The 15,344-nt window shown below is 41.2% G+C and overlaps 1 protein-coding gene across 1 annotated transcript; it reads left to right on the plus strand.

Annotated features, from left to right (window-relative positions):
- The first annotated feature begins 205 nt into the window (after nt 1–205).
- psmf1 (proteasome inhibitor subunit 1) lies at nt 206–9,484 on the plus strand. Its single transcript, XM_070902369.1, has 7 exons — nt 206–344; nt 1,236–1,388; nt 2,549–2,631; nt 3,545–3,739; nt 6,782–6,838; nt 7,403–7,564; nt 8,708–9,484. Exons 1-7 carry the CDS (start codon nt 216–218, stop codon nt 8,757–8,759), a joined length of 831 nt encoding a protein of 276 aa, XP_070758470.1. The 5' UTR covers nt 206–215; the 3' UTR covers nt 8,760–9,484.
- The last annotated feature ends 5,860 nt before the right edge of the window (nt 9,485–15,344 follow it).

The raw sequence follows: 15,344 nt of genomic DNA on the forward strand, positions 1-15,344 counted from the left end.
TTCACGTTTTATTGAAAGTTGTTCTTTGTTGGTAGCCAGCACCGTTTGTCATCAAAACATCAATTTTTCGCTGGTGCTTTTATATTGAAAAGTGCAGACCGGAAGTGGATGTTGTTGCTGGGAGCGTTGCGCCGTTGCGCTGCCGTCAAGACTTTCGTTTTCATTTCTTGACCAGAACATCAATTGATGTTGCTACAGTCATTAGATTACAAAACATGGCAGGCTTAGAGGTGTTATATACCTGTGTCAGTAGCAGTATTAACTGTCCACAGGACGCCGTTGTGTGTTTTGTTCACTGGGAAATGATAAAGAGTGGATACAGGTGTATCGGGTCTGGAGATGAGGTAAGTTAAATAAGCTAACGTTACCATTAGCTAAAACAATCTTAACGTTGCGTTAGCGACAACAACTATATCTGTGATGTCTTGCAGAGACAACGTTAGCAAACGTCACACCAAACTCAGTTCAACACCCAGCCGTTTAACGTTAACCTTAACCCTACTTTGATCGCCAGGCATCATCGCAGTAGTAATTTATTTTGGGGAAATTTGTATATTGACGATTTATGAATCAGTTCTAGGACAAACGTTTCCACGGCTCGCTGTAATTTAGAGATAGAATTCATATGTAGAAGGTCCTGGGATTAACATTAACGTTTAAGCAAAATACCGGCTGCTTTGTGAATTAGTTATACACCGAGTTGAAGAATGGCTCTTAAATGTTCAGGTTAAGATTCTGGGTCTGTTTTTACTGAGGTCATTGAGCTGTGCTTTTCAGGCAGAACCTAAATTGTCATTTTTTTCAATGGAATTCTGTCCTCGCTAATTTGCTGCCTGCTCATTTTAGATTAGCGCTAGCTTCCTAAATGAGGATTACCTACTGTATGCAACTGACGTTATAGCGAACTGTAATAGTTTGACAGACCTATTTAAGCTTTGTTTTACAAGCTGTCGTGTTTGACGCAGAAACAACCAGCAGTTGTTTTATAATAGAGCTGCTGCGACGAGCTCTAAAAACTGTCATGTCATCTGTAGCTAGCTAACTTAGTGTTGTGCCACTTGGGGCCAGTCATACTAGAGCACCACATTGGTTTGGTCGCAGACAAATTCTGGTGAGTTTGTCCTGACATTGTTATTATGCACTCTCACTGTCATCTAACCCCCGTTATTTTCCCTCTCTTTATCCCTGTTTCTGTTGCTGTTTTTCTCTCTGCTCTGTGTCTCTCCCACCTCCAGCCCCGCAGCACTGATAAGAAGTCAGAGTTGTTGCCTGCAGACTGGAGCAGCAACAAGGAATTGTACAGTCTGCGATATAAAGCCATCGACAGTGAAACCCAATTACTGCTCAAAGCCATCGCTGTCGACTCCACATTGATCTTCAACCTGATGGTAGGCACAGCTGACAACATATAGGGAAATGTGCCCAATGTCCCCCAGCTTATAGATATGTTTTGAAAGCCAAGTAGGTTGATGCTGTTGGCTTGCTTAATGTTGGAGGAGACTCTGTGCACGCTGCAGACAGACAACTAGCTTAAAGCATCGAATGATGGAACAAGTCAGTAAGAATATGCTCCAGTCATAGAAACAAATGCTTCCTCGTTATTGACATGATTCCTGTAAGGTTCATCAAAAAGTCAATTATCAGGAGGCATATGCATAAATTCTTTGCAGGTACTGACTAACAATTATCTGCACAAAGCTACACAAACATACCCGAGGAAGACCCTCTGTGGTTGAAACATTGTCATGTCCATATAGAAAAGAAGAATTGGGAACAGTCCAAAGTCCCCAGACTCTTGAAAGCATTGACTTAGGACCAGTGTACTTTTTTCTCCCCTAGGGAAGGCTCTCAAACATCCACACCTCATGTAGTTGCACCCTGGAGGATTTAGCACAGATTTTCATCTGTTCAACTGCGATATGACCAGAAAGTGTTTGCTGGTCCAACATTATTCTTGACGTGGTCTTTTTTCTCCTCAGCTGTGTCTATCTGTGGAACTTTCTTTGTTGGGAGTTCTGCATTGCCTGCATTTATAATGTTACTATGCACTTAAGTGTGCCCAGAAATGTTTCTCTACTTTTAAGTGTCATACAGTGTGTTTCTGCACACTCTCTGAAAACCTGTATAACCTGTATGTTTGACCTATTCTGGTTGAAAATTTCAAGTCTGTTGCACCTCTGACCAAACCCAATAGTGATGTCACAGTGTACATAGTACACTTCTACATCACTGCAGCAGGATGAGAACTTGCACTGACCACTGGAGGTCAGCCAGAACAACATTTTCTGATATTAAGCCGGTCTCTAATGTTGTTATCTGTTCAGTTTACCATTGGCCTGACATGTTGGGATCAGATTTCAGTGGTTATTTTTGGCTCAGTAGGCTCGTGTGTAATACGGTAAATCCTCCTAGCTGTGTTCTGTTTCAGTCTTCCCATGTTAGCCTTCATTAAAAGCCTGTCAGTTTTATTTTGAGAAACAAGTGTATATCAGGTGTTGGTCTTTCTGTCTTTTTAATGCATGTACTCTGTATGTGTTTGTGTGTGAAGAACTCCAGCACACAGCAGGTGTCAGACTTGACGGTGAACATCAGCGATCACGTGGATGCTGACCAGTTGCGCACATTTGACAGGTTGGTGTATGATCCTTTTTTATTCTACTGGTTTGGAGACTCATTTTATTTACCTCTTTTTGGTACGGATATTCATGTTCTCCTCTGGATGAATTGTTCTAACTTTCCTCTGACTTTTCATGGTAGAAAGTGTGACTTTTGTGTGACTAGTGCTAGCGGCATGGTTCTCGAGATGACTCGGTCGGTCCACTACTTTGGTTCAAACTGAAATACCTCAACAACTATCAGATTACTTTGTGAGGCAGCTGGATTCACGAGATCACATGAGAATCCTTCTTGTCAGGCTTCAATTTATGTCTGTGTATGGCCAAAACACAGTGGTTTGGACCAATCAGGAGCTCCTATGAGGAACTGCTGGCAGCTATGGGCGTAGTTTACGTATGACGACAGTGAGAAGTGGCTGTTCTTTCCCTGCTAAAGCATCAGGTTTATCAGAACTGGAGAGTATTTCTTCATTGAATCAGGAGGAAAGAACGGCACTGATGGCTTTTCTCGATGGAAAAGATGTTTTCACTCTTCTCCCGCCTAGCTTCAGCAAGAGTTTGGTTTACCAACTGGCTCCACTTTACCATGCAAGGCAGCTGGATTTGCGATAGGCAGTGATAGACAGATGGTTCATCCAATCACCTGCCAAGTATTTTTTAGAAAGTGCAAGGCGTAGTTATCAGGTAACATGTCAGAAAATATGCTTTTGTCTTTCTGATCAAGTTTGTCTTCTGGCATTTTGATTATGATGGTTGCTGTTTCATTTCATTCAATGAACAGCCAATATGAAAGTGAAACAGTCTAGTGAAGAGGAGATGTCGCTTGTTTTTTCTTAATAGAGTTAAGATCCAACTGAACAAAACAAGAAAAAGAGGCTTAGTAAACTTTATTTTGATGAATTAAGTTAAAAGCAAGTTGTATCTTGCAGTGTGTTCAAGGATGCAGACAGTTTGTCAGAGAAGGTGAAGACTCAGCTGCTGCCCTCCCGGGACAGACCGACAGGACAGACGGCAGAGAAGAAGAGTCGGAGGGAGGAGGAGGAGGAGCAGAGACGAAGAGGAGAGGACAACGACCCCCTCCGCATCCCCAACAGACGTCCTCACCAGGGAACACAGCCACACTGGTTGGTAGTGACAGGAAGCTGTCTGTCTGTCTGTCTGTCTGTCTGTCTGCCAAATATCTTACACTCCAAACTTACCTTTACACAGAAAGTATTCTTATGTGTAAATATCTGCTAAAAGCAACAATAGCTATTTATATATTATATTTCAAAATATACTGATATTTAATTTGGTCATTGTCTAATTTCAGAACAGTATGTTTGCAATTTTCTCATTGATTGAGAACATAAGCATTTCTGGATTTAGGCATTTTCCGGCTCACTTACAACGAAATAGCTCATTTTAAATAGCTAACTTTATTAATGATTCCACTGCTGCGTTTTCCATGCATCCATGCATGCCATCCACCAAACAGCACTTTAACTCTATACTGTCTTCATCAGTTTGCCTGTTTACTCCTTCATCAGCTTCCAGCAAACACAGTGGAGAATAGTTGAGGGAACCAGGTCATGTTTGTGTTTCCCATAAGTAGAAAGGAGCAGACGGCAGCACAGGGCGAGGTCACATAGAGCCTTAATGGTAGCGTTGTTAATTCTTTTTGGAAGCTCTTAAATCTACTGGCATGAATCCAAGGCCTCAAATACTCTTCATTATATTGAGAAACAGTATCTAAGTTTTAATTACAGCATCAACGAGAGGTTTCAACCTTCTGCATGCATTATTGTGCATTAGATTATAATAAATCTAGTCATAAAAAGTTCAACCTTCTGAAAAGTGTAGACTTGATTGTCTGATCAAGAGGCAGTTTGTTTGCATCCTGAGTACCTGAAACGATTCATTGATAAATAATGAAAGTCAATAATCAGATACTTTGGTTTATGACTAAATACTTGGAAAACTAATTACATTCTCATCAGCCCCTAGCAAATGTTAGCATGCTAACATGCTAAATTATGAATGTGAACGTGGTAAACAATATATCTGCTGAACATCAGCATGTCGTCTTGCACCGATGTGTAAAAAGTACAGCGTCACAGAGCAGCTAGCGTGGCTGTAGACTCTTAGTCATGTTTGTCAGCAGATACGTTTTAAATACTGCAGGAAGTAACAGAACAAGAAATTCTCAGCACGATGACCAACTTTACTTTGTCCTGCTGCTTCTCCCTTTCCTTCTATTCTCCAAAAGGCCCTATTTGTTACTCTGTCTGTAAATCTATCGAGTAATTCAGGATAAGATGGACATTCAGGGTTTGAACAAAGTCTTGGAAGGAAAATGTTTAATTTAAACCGTTATGTCTTCAAGGTTCTGAATATGCTCGATTTTCAACATTATCTGGTGTTTCTACACAATCACTCATGTAAACCAGCTTTTGATATTTGAAATGAAACGACCCCGTCGTCATATTTATTCGTCTTCTGGCGTCTCAGCGAGAATTAAATAATCATGATCAAAACATACAAAGTTGATATGAACAGCTGGTTAAATAAGTGACGATACACATTGATTGCTGTCAGTTCTTTTCTGTTAACGTTATTTTTTGCAATTGCATTTATAGCAACAATTTAGGTGGATTGTCCTTTTTCAAATATCATGAGATAAAGTGTAACAGAGAACAAAAACACAACAAACACATGAAGGACTTGACTTTAAAATAGGTCCCTGTGTGTAACCCACACACACACACACACACACACACACACACACACACACACCCCTGGATGTGCTGAGTGTGTGTGTGCCGTGTTGAAAGTCTAGACAGAGGAGCTGTTTGTCGACTACAGCAGAGAGTGAAGGAGGGCAGAGCTCGGGCAGCTTGTGTGTGTGTGTGTGTGTGTGTGTGTGTGTGTGTGTGTGTGTGTGTGTGTGTGTGTGTGTGTGTGTGTGTGTGTGTGTGTGTGTGTGTGTGTGTGTGAGAGAGATTCAATCACTCTGTCTTTCTGTCTTCATCTCGTCTGCCTCCCCTCCCCTCCCCCGTCCCCTTCCTCCCCCATCCTCTTAGCTGTGACCCGATCAGATGAGATGCGAGGTGATGTCAGCACTTTATCGACCTCGCTGCTGTCGCCTCCTCGTCCTCAGAGAGACAGAGAGAGGGAGGGAGGGGGCGAGATGAAAACAATGACAGATGGACAAAAAGTAAACCGAAATCAGAGAGAGAGAGAAAAGACGCAAAGGGAGAAAAACCCAAAGAGGGAAAGAGACAAAGAATGATGAATGAGAAAGCAATAACTGAGTCAGAGCTGCAGAAAGTGTGGAAACAGGCAAGAGAGACTGGGAGGAGGAGGAGGAGGAGGAGGAGGAGGAGGAGGGATGGATAATTCAAAAACACACGAAAGATCTTTGCCTACAAACTGTTTTCCCACCAGAAAGACTCCAGCCTGATTCACTGAGAGTAACTATAGTCACTAAAGGGATAGCTGAGATTAGGTAACATTAGATAATGTTGATCTTTAGGATTAGATTTCTAATACATTGAACTTGGATGGATGGATGACACTAACGTTCATTAATGATTAATCTTTCCTCCATTAATCGCGCGGTCAATAAAATGGATTGGATTCTTCTTCTTTGTTGAATGGTGGCTACAAACCTGTGTGAGAGGTGCATGTCGCCACCTACTGTGCTGAAGTACAGTTTCTTTCTGTTGCATTAAGTCCTGTATGTCCTCACGTTTAAACACCTGCCTCTGATTTTAATAACTAACACATTATTTGACTGTTAGCTTCCCTGTCTACTAACGCGAAGTTGATTTCCACAAACCTGAGAGTCATTTTTGATTCCCAGTTGAAACATCTGAAAGTCAATTTTTCAATCTATCGTCCATTATTATTAATATTATGAATTCATTATTATTAATTCATTTAAAAATCTGCTGCTTACAAAGACTCCAGTGTTCTCATATTACATAAAATAGTGAAATCAAATTTTCCCAGAGCCTCTTCAGAGTCTGTAAGTTGTTTTGATATTCTGTGTGTGTGTGTGTGTGTGTGTGTGTGTGTGTGTGTGTGTGTGTGTGTGTGTGTGTGTGTGTGTGTGTGTGTGTGTGTGTGTGTGTGTGTGTGTGTGTGTGTGTGTGTGTGTGTGTGTGTGTGTGTGTGTGTTTTAGGCCCGGCCCCATGCTTCCTCCGTTTGCAGCTGGAGGAGCAGATCTGGACCCCTTTGGGTGAGTCTCGTCTCTCTCCCTCATAATGAATCCCACAAATTATTGTGATGGAAATCATTTTCAGATGAATATGTTGAAGAAGTGTCGGTGTGTGGATTTGTTCTAATCTGGTCGGCGTACGCAGTAACAGACAGACAGACAGACAGACAGACAGCAGAGGATTACTGGAGCTTGTCCAGACGCCCTCTGCCCGCTAAACGTGAAGCTCTTAACCACAAATATCACAACTTCAGGATGCACACTGTGGAGAAAATACCAAACCAAAGCAATCGAGTGGCACACCGCGAGTCTGTGTTTAGCCTTGACATCATTTTATATCAGCTTGAGCTTTTTTTATTGCCCTTACATGAGCTTCCCTGTAAAAGCACTAGGTTCCGTTTTTTTTGTCAGAATAGCGTTGATTTTACATCCATGTGAAAACAGGCTCCGTCTCTCCCTGATGTTTTTCTGGTTTGAACTGTCGTGCCCATTAATAAAATTAAACTGAAATTAAGAGGAAGAAGTGAGTCAAAGAACAGATAAAAAACTAGTTTCCTGCTCATACACCCCCCCCCCCCCCCCCAGGTCTCGCGGCGGTGGCGGGATGATAGTCGACCCGTTGAGGTCGGGTTATCCTCGCTCTGGTTTTGACCCATCTAGCGGCATACCAGACATCCTGCCTCCAGGAGCTGTTCCCCCGGGGGCTCGCTTCGACCCATTTGGACCAGTCGGACGACGCAGACCAGGGTGAGACACACACACACACACACACACACACACACCTCCCTCTGTCTGTCCTCTTAAAGGACAAGTTCACATTAACAATCCTCTCACGCCCACATGTACATTGAAAATAGTTTTTGTTTGTTTCCGAACGTGATTCCAGTGTGAGTGGCAGAATCCACAGTCCTCTTTCTGTGTAAAAATGTATTTTTAAGTTGAACTGAAGCTGATATGAAGCCTCAGTTAAACTGAGTTAGACCAATTAAGTGTTTGGTTGCCTCCGCCGGGGCAAAACACAGACACTCCTGCACTTGATGCAGTATCCTGCCTGACCACATGTTCGTGATACAACCTGTTTTCAGGTGCTGTTACTTGTCATTTCTTCTATTTGACTGAGCAGTAACATCCCTAGTGAGCTAACCTTCGCTCACTTTGGTTCAGCAAACAAAGCTAAGTTCGGCCCTTTTAATTTTTCATGGGACGAGAGTTATTTGCTTCTTCTTGCATTGCAGTCCACAGTCTATGATCAAAGCACTGTTGTTTTCTACGTAATATCCTCCACACCGGTGGCATCTTGACGCACGTTAACACATTTAATCACATTACCGTGACCACTTCTTCTGTCTGTACGGTGCATTCAATGTGTGCTACATGCATCGGTAAATGAAACGACGCTACGCAGTGGAGTTTCACAACCAATGAAGCAGAGAGACAGACACAAGGCTCATCAGAGACTATCTGTTTTTATTGTTGTTATTATAGTTAATGTGTCAAATTTCTTTTTGATGAATCATTTAGTCTATAAAGGTCAGATAATAGTGAAAAATGCCCTCCATAAATTTCCACAAGTGATGCCTTCGAAAAACCCTCAGTCCAAAATCAAAAATTAAATGAAATTATCGTTTACAATCATAATTAAGAGAAAAGCATCACATCAAAGAAGCCGGAACCAGAAAATGTTTGATATTTTAACTGAATAAATAACTGATAATTGATTATTGAGGGGAGGGGAGGATTTACAAATCACCTGTTCATCTGTTAAGGTTCAAATTTAGGACGTAAACAATTCATTTATTAGCCAATTTATTTATCAGTCATCAATTTTGACATGCAGAGAAGTAAGCCAGTGAAAATATGATGACGGTGCCGTTCGTCTGTGTTTTTCAGGCCGGACCCAGACCACATGCCCCCGCCTGGCTATGATGACATGTTCATGTAGTACCCAGCAGTGTTTCCTGCCTTTCTACTTCCTGTTTGCTGCATCCTGTCCTCTAGCCAATAGGAGCCGGAGGAAAAGTTCTCATCTTCACCTCCTCGAGGCCCAAAAATAAAATGTTTCGCCTTTTTATTTTCTCCTGTTTTTGAGAAAGAGGGTTTGTTTTCTAATTGTTTATTTCATGTAACTCATGTATATAACTTATGTAGACGTACCCTACTCTTGATGTAGAATTGGTGTTAAATAGACATCAGCAAATCAATGAAGTCGGTCATTCAGTTTGAAATAAAAGATGGTTTCAATGTCAAACCGATATCAGAAGACAAGATGAATTATTTTGGACTACAAGTGAAAAAACAACTGTCAGACAGATAGAGACACACTGGAATATACTGACTGATATATAGAAAATCTGGACATTTATTATTCTGAAGCAGCGAGGAGACATTTGGACAGCCTGCAGGGAGCATTAGCAGGTCGGGAGGTTGTAATGTAACTGAAAGGTCACGACGGCGTTCAACACAGCAGCTGATATGTGCACTTCTGCATCTTGTAGTAATTGAATCATAAAAAAGGACCAGTCCTTAAATTTCTGTTGTGGAGACATTAGAAAAGCTTGAAATATGGTTCTTTATAGTTTATGTTTGGATTGTTGTTGACTAAACAACTTGGTTGATGAAACATCTAATGCCAAAATATTCCAATAAAATCTCAGACTTTACATTCTGCTCTGTGTTGTCAGTGTTTTTATTCTGGACATTTAAACTAAAAGTGGCTGAAGGTGGAGGAGCTAAAGTCAGTACTGAACTTCTTTCAACTTTCAGAAACTTTTTATTTCATGTCACTGAAGCAAAAACACAAAGTCTTGCAGGCACCTCGCGTCATTCACGCAAATGGGACTTGTGGTATCCAACTATACTTCTACTCCACCACATCTCAGAGGTAAATACGTTTGTCTGACGGCTTGAATTACTTTTCAGATTTGTCATCCCCTTCCTGTCCAGTGAAAACCATGTATCTCCAGATGTGGTGATTTTGAATGTTTGTGATGAACTGAAGGATGACGACATTCTCCTCCTTCTTCGGCTAAATAAACTATTTAAACCCTCCTTGGATTAGCTGGAGAATGGCAAAAGGATCTTATAGAATATGATGCAAACTACCCAACAGCTCCACCTGAAATACCTACAGCAGGAAATTCTTTCTCCATCCCAGTTCTTTCATCTCTGTCTCCTCTCTTCTCACTCTTTTCCTTTTGTCCTCTGATGTTCCTCTCATGTTATTCATCCTCCTTCTGTCGTCTTTATTCACTTTCTCCTCCGTCTTTCCTCTAAGTTCTGTCACTTTTTGTTCTTTCTCTTCTTCCTCGTGTCCTCTGACGTTCCTCTGATCTCTGCCTTTCTCTCTCTGACCTCGACCTTAATTCTCTACATTTTTCTTTTGTTCTGCTTTCTTTCTTCTTCACACGCTCACACAAAAGCCACAGATGAACATTGTTACTTCCCCCTTTAACCATCCATCATAAAAAATGACTTTGAGGAATCTCTGTCCTCAAACATCTATCTTTTACAGCCTTTATTTTTCTGTCTGGTCCTCCTAATTACCAATCTCTCTCTTTCTTCCTACCTTTTTGTATTTTCATCTCTCTGCTCATTACGTTCAGCGCCCAACAAGCTGTTATTTCCCCTGCAGGCAGGTGACAAACAGCCATCTCCAATTCTCTGTATTTGTCCCAGGGAGTACTGAGAGGTAAATATAGTAGCAGACACCACAGTTGGTGCTCCGGTCACAGCGGCGCTCCCTCTCAGATGCTTGTTAGAGCAGGAAGAAGTGGCACACAGTGAGAGCCAGAAATGTTATTTTAGTCTGAAAACAGGGAGTTAAAACAAGGTAGTTAAACTCTCAGATCCAGGTGATTGCTGATGTGTAGCAGGTGTAATGTTTTAACATGTTCACCATCGCAGTTTAGTATGTTAGCATGCTAACATTTGGAAATTAACAGTATAACTGTTTTTTATATACTCCTCTGGAGGTCTTCAGTGAGTGATTTGCGTGTTTTTTAGCCACTAGCAGCAGAATTAGATGGCGGACGGTCAGTCACTCCACCACTTTGGTCCAGACTGGAATATCTCCTTTAACGCCAGAAGCATATTTTGTAACAGGCATTCATGGTTCCCAGATGGTGAATCCTAATGGCTTTGGTGATCCCTCACATTTTCATCTAGCGCCACCATGAGTTGACATTTTTGCTTGAGAATGAACTGTTGGTTAAAGTTCTTTGTAATTTGGTACAGACATTCATGTTCCTCCTAATCACTTTGGTGATCCCTTAACTTTTCCATCTAATCTAAATTCAGTTTGTCCAGTACTTTGGTTTAACCTGCAAAACTACCTGCAGAAAGCATTGTTAGCATTAGCATTGCTATATAAAGAGCCCTGGACATTGTCCCACATATTCCAAAGTTTTTCTGGCTTCTCTGGGCTTGTGTATTTTTGGGCAAACATGAGCATTAGAGTCCTTCTCTGACTTCTTGCTGGCTCCCTGCACACATGGACTCACACTCTTTTTCACATTTTACTGGACCTAATAGATTAAATACTAATAACAGAAACTATAGAATATATATTCATAATATTACAGCCTTTCCTTTCATAATGATCATGTTAGAGCTAGCCTGTGTCACATGACCTGCAATACCAACTGTGGCCACTAGGACCGAAACTACATCACAGCTGTACTTTGCGTTCAGTGCTAATTAGCAAATGTCAGCATGCTAACACGCTAAACCAAGACAGTGCCCACGTTAAACACTACACCTGCTAAACATGCATGTTAACAGTAGCATTGTGAGCATGTTAGCATGCTGACGTTAGCCGTTATTTCAAAGCACTGCAGTGACTAAGTGCAGCCTCACAGAGCTGCTAGTGTGACTTTATACCATGTCGTGTTAATGTCGGGGGAACATTTGGCTTTTCAGCTAAGCTGCAAGAACAACTTATCTGAGCATATCAAATCAGATCTAGTAGTTTTTTGCTCTCAGCTATTCTCTTTAAAACCTGCAGACAAAAATATAAATTTGCTGTGTGCTCTCTCTGAAACGGTTTCAGACTCCTGATTCTGTTTGTCTTGTTCCTCTTTAGGGAGTCAGTGCACAGCTTCCTCTGCCTCTTTATACAGATTCAGCCACTGAACTGAGCTGTTTCTTTATTCATTAACATTGTTTTACGCTCCAGGACATTGTTAAACACAAAACCGTTTGGATTCATCTGGGCACATAAACAATACTTCTTTGGGTGGTAAATGAGAGGCAGAAGATGAAGTGAACTCGGCTGTTTCTTGTTAAATCTAATTGGAGGTTCTGACAGAGGCATGCTTACGTGTCAGTAGGAGCTGAAAAACATACTTTACATTCTTTCAGCAGGTGGTTGCAACTGATTTTCTTCTGTGGGCAGAAAGAGAAGTGAGGATCTCATTTTGTCATGTGGAAAACATGATTCTGTGACAATCATGAGTCATCCCGACTGTGGATTTCTGTGCCACCAGGCCAGCCACACTTATGAAAGAAAGACAGCAGAGAGAGAAATAATGAAGAAAAAGAAATATAATGACTCAGAGGGACGGACACAAAAAGAGACAAAGAGAGCGACATGCAGGCATTTGCTCCGAATCCAAATCTGCCAAAGGACTGACAGCGATAATAATGAGAGGGAGGCGGAGACTTTCAGAAATACTAAAAAACAAATGTAGGATATAAAGCTGAACAAGAGAAAAGGGTGAAAACTGTGTTAGTTTAAACAAAAAATCTAAAAAAAAATCTACACAGCAGGGCAGTCACAGCCATTCGAAGGTCAGTGGCTCAATATAAAAAACACCACATCATATAAAACAGTATTTCAAAGTGTCACAAACACCTGCATACATGTGCTCTTTATGTACCTACATTCTAAATTCACATTAAGGGTTTCTTTGTTTTCAAAATATGGAGTGCATCTTTATCTGAAGCTAATGAGACTAATGAGAGGCTGATAAATGTATGTAGTTTTGGCCAAGGACTGAAAAGGTAAACTGACACAAGCTGCAGTGTTGAATGGTATCCATAGCAACAAGCATCCTCTATTCAACTACCTAATCTAAAATGTTACTAGTTTGATTTCTGTATTTCAACATGTTTATGTCCTGATGTTCAAGTTCATCATGTTGCCCGGTTTACGTCGGTTGTTCTATGAGTTTAAGGAGTGCAGTGACTGAACCTTCGGCTCCAGAGGACCAAATAAAAGAAAGAAAAAAAACAAGGCAGAGAAGAAGAAAGAAAAAAGGAAGCAGAGAAAACAGGAGGGAGACCAAAACAAGCCGACGGAGCGGCAGCAGAGAAGGACGGAGACCGAAACTAAAAGAGAAAAGGGAATAAAAGAAAGACTGACAGATGGATTGACAGATGGATGGAGGGGTACCTGTATTATCCTCCAGCTGTGTGTGTGTGTGTGTGTGTGTTTCAGGCCCAGCTGGATTATCCTCAAACACACTTTAATGTTGTTATGGATTATCTCCACAAACTAGAAAAGCTACCTCATATACAGTAGAAATGAACAAAAACACACTGAAAACAGTGTAACACACGCAGTCTCGTGGTCATTCAGGCTGCCACGAAAAGTCCTTTTAAAGTCACACACACACAGTCATGCAGATCAAGGTTGCACCACATGTAGCTGTGACTCAGAGACACTGGAGGGATGATGTGTTTGAGGTCAATTACAGAAAGTCAACACAATGACATCACTCGACCTGCCTCTTCTCAGCGTGGGGTTGGAGGTTTAAATTTAAACTCATGCTGACATCCAAAGCCTCATAAGACTGTAAATGGGAATTACATCCACGGGCTAACAGAAATAGAAATTCTCTTGGAGTTTAGGGCCGTTAAATAACACACAATGGTACATTTTCAATATTTCAAGGTAATTTTGTATCTTTGTTGAGGAGATATGAAAAGCAGCAGCACAAACGTGTGTATAGCGCATGCATCCATCTTATTTTTATCAGCTTCACGGGTGGCACCACTTTAGTCCAGACTTAAATATCCCAACGACAATGGATGACCACGACATGTTCCCCTCATAATACACTGTAATTACTTTGGTGATCCTCCGACTTTTCATCTGGCACCATCATCAAGTCAAACTTTACATTTGTCCGACAGTTTGGTTCATGACCAAATCCAGCAGCCTCAGCTGAACTATTTAGCAAATGTTAGCATGCTAACACGTTAAACTAAGATGGTTAAAATTGTGAACATTAAACCTAAACATCAACATGTTGGCATTGTCATTGTGAGCATGTTAGCATGCTGACGTTAGCATTTAGCTCAAAGCAGCGCTGTAAGTACAGCCTCACAGAGCTGCTAGCATGGCTGGAGACTTCAGTCTTGAGCGTCGTGAACGAGGACGAAACTTGAAAAACAAAAACATGGAGCCGGTTCAGTTCCACCTGAATCGACAGAGAGATACAGTCCAACGCCAGAGGACAACATACAAATAAAGAAGTATTCATATGATGTGATGTAAATGCTGCTCATCTGAATATCAAAGTGACTTACAAACAGGCAGCAGGTGTTGTCTCTTGCCCAAAAGCACTTGAACTGGAAACATCACTGACGGAGGTGTTGAACCTGCGGCCTCTCTCTGAGCGGATGGTTACACCAACCACCACCACCACCAGGCTGCCCTGCTGCTCGGTGCCTGACCACAGCTGCACATCAAGAGGTCTTTCTCACCTGTGAACCTGCTGAAATGCAAATGAGGTTCAGCTGAAGAAAATAACCAGAGGGCACACTGGGTTAAAAACAACAACAGAAGTTTTATTGGTCACGTTAACAAAATCATACTTAAAAATCAGCATCATCGTCACATACAGGTTACAGCTCCTCAGTATGTACAGGAACAAGGCATCGACCTTTACAGCGTCACACACTAATAACATGCAGATTCCTCCTGAAGCACACAAAGCAGCGTTTTATTAACTATGAGTGGGGACCAAACATACTGATGGGCCTGTTTCTCCAAATGATTCATATTATATGTCAATATCAATATATACACGTTTGTGTGTGTTATTGGATCAAATTTCTAGAGTGAGAATACATTTCGTCCAATCGGTTGTAGAACATTAAAATTCTCTACATTCATCCTTATCTGATTTCAAATTAGATGGTTTCTAAGAGGAATGTTTTAGGAGGAGTGGGATTTTAAAGATTTGTAAAATGATAATGAATAATCGTCACAAACAAAAACACTCATCAGATTATGATATGACTTTCACAACATACTGCAGTTAAACACTGTACACGAGTAACTGTGCTCTTCACAAAATACACCGCTGAGCGAACCAGGGGTCTGCGCAGTTGAAACCATTTCAGTTAGACGTTGATTGATCTGCTATCAAGAGGGAAAACAGAATATTCATCATTGGTTGAAATACAGACATCAGAACACAGAAGTTGCTCTTCACTCTTTGTGGAACTGATCTCGTAATAACAACAAATATTTGGATTATTTATGGAGAAGGAAAAAAATCTTGTAGTGCTTAAAACACGG

The sequence above is a fragment of the Enoplosus armatus genome, chromosome 3 (genome assembly GCF_043641665.1).
Source record: "Enoplosus armatus isolate fEnoArm2 chromosome 3, fEnoArm2.hap1, whole genome shotgun sequence".
Classification (NCBI taxonomy): domain Eukaryota; kingdom Metazoa; phylum Chordata; class Actinopteri; order Centrarchiformes; family Enoplosidae; genus Enoplosus; species Enoplosus armatus.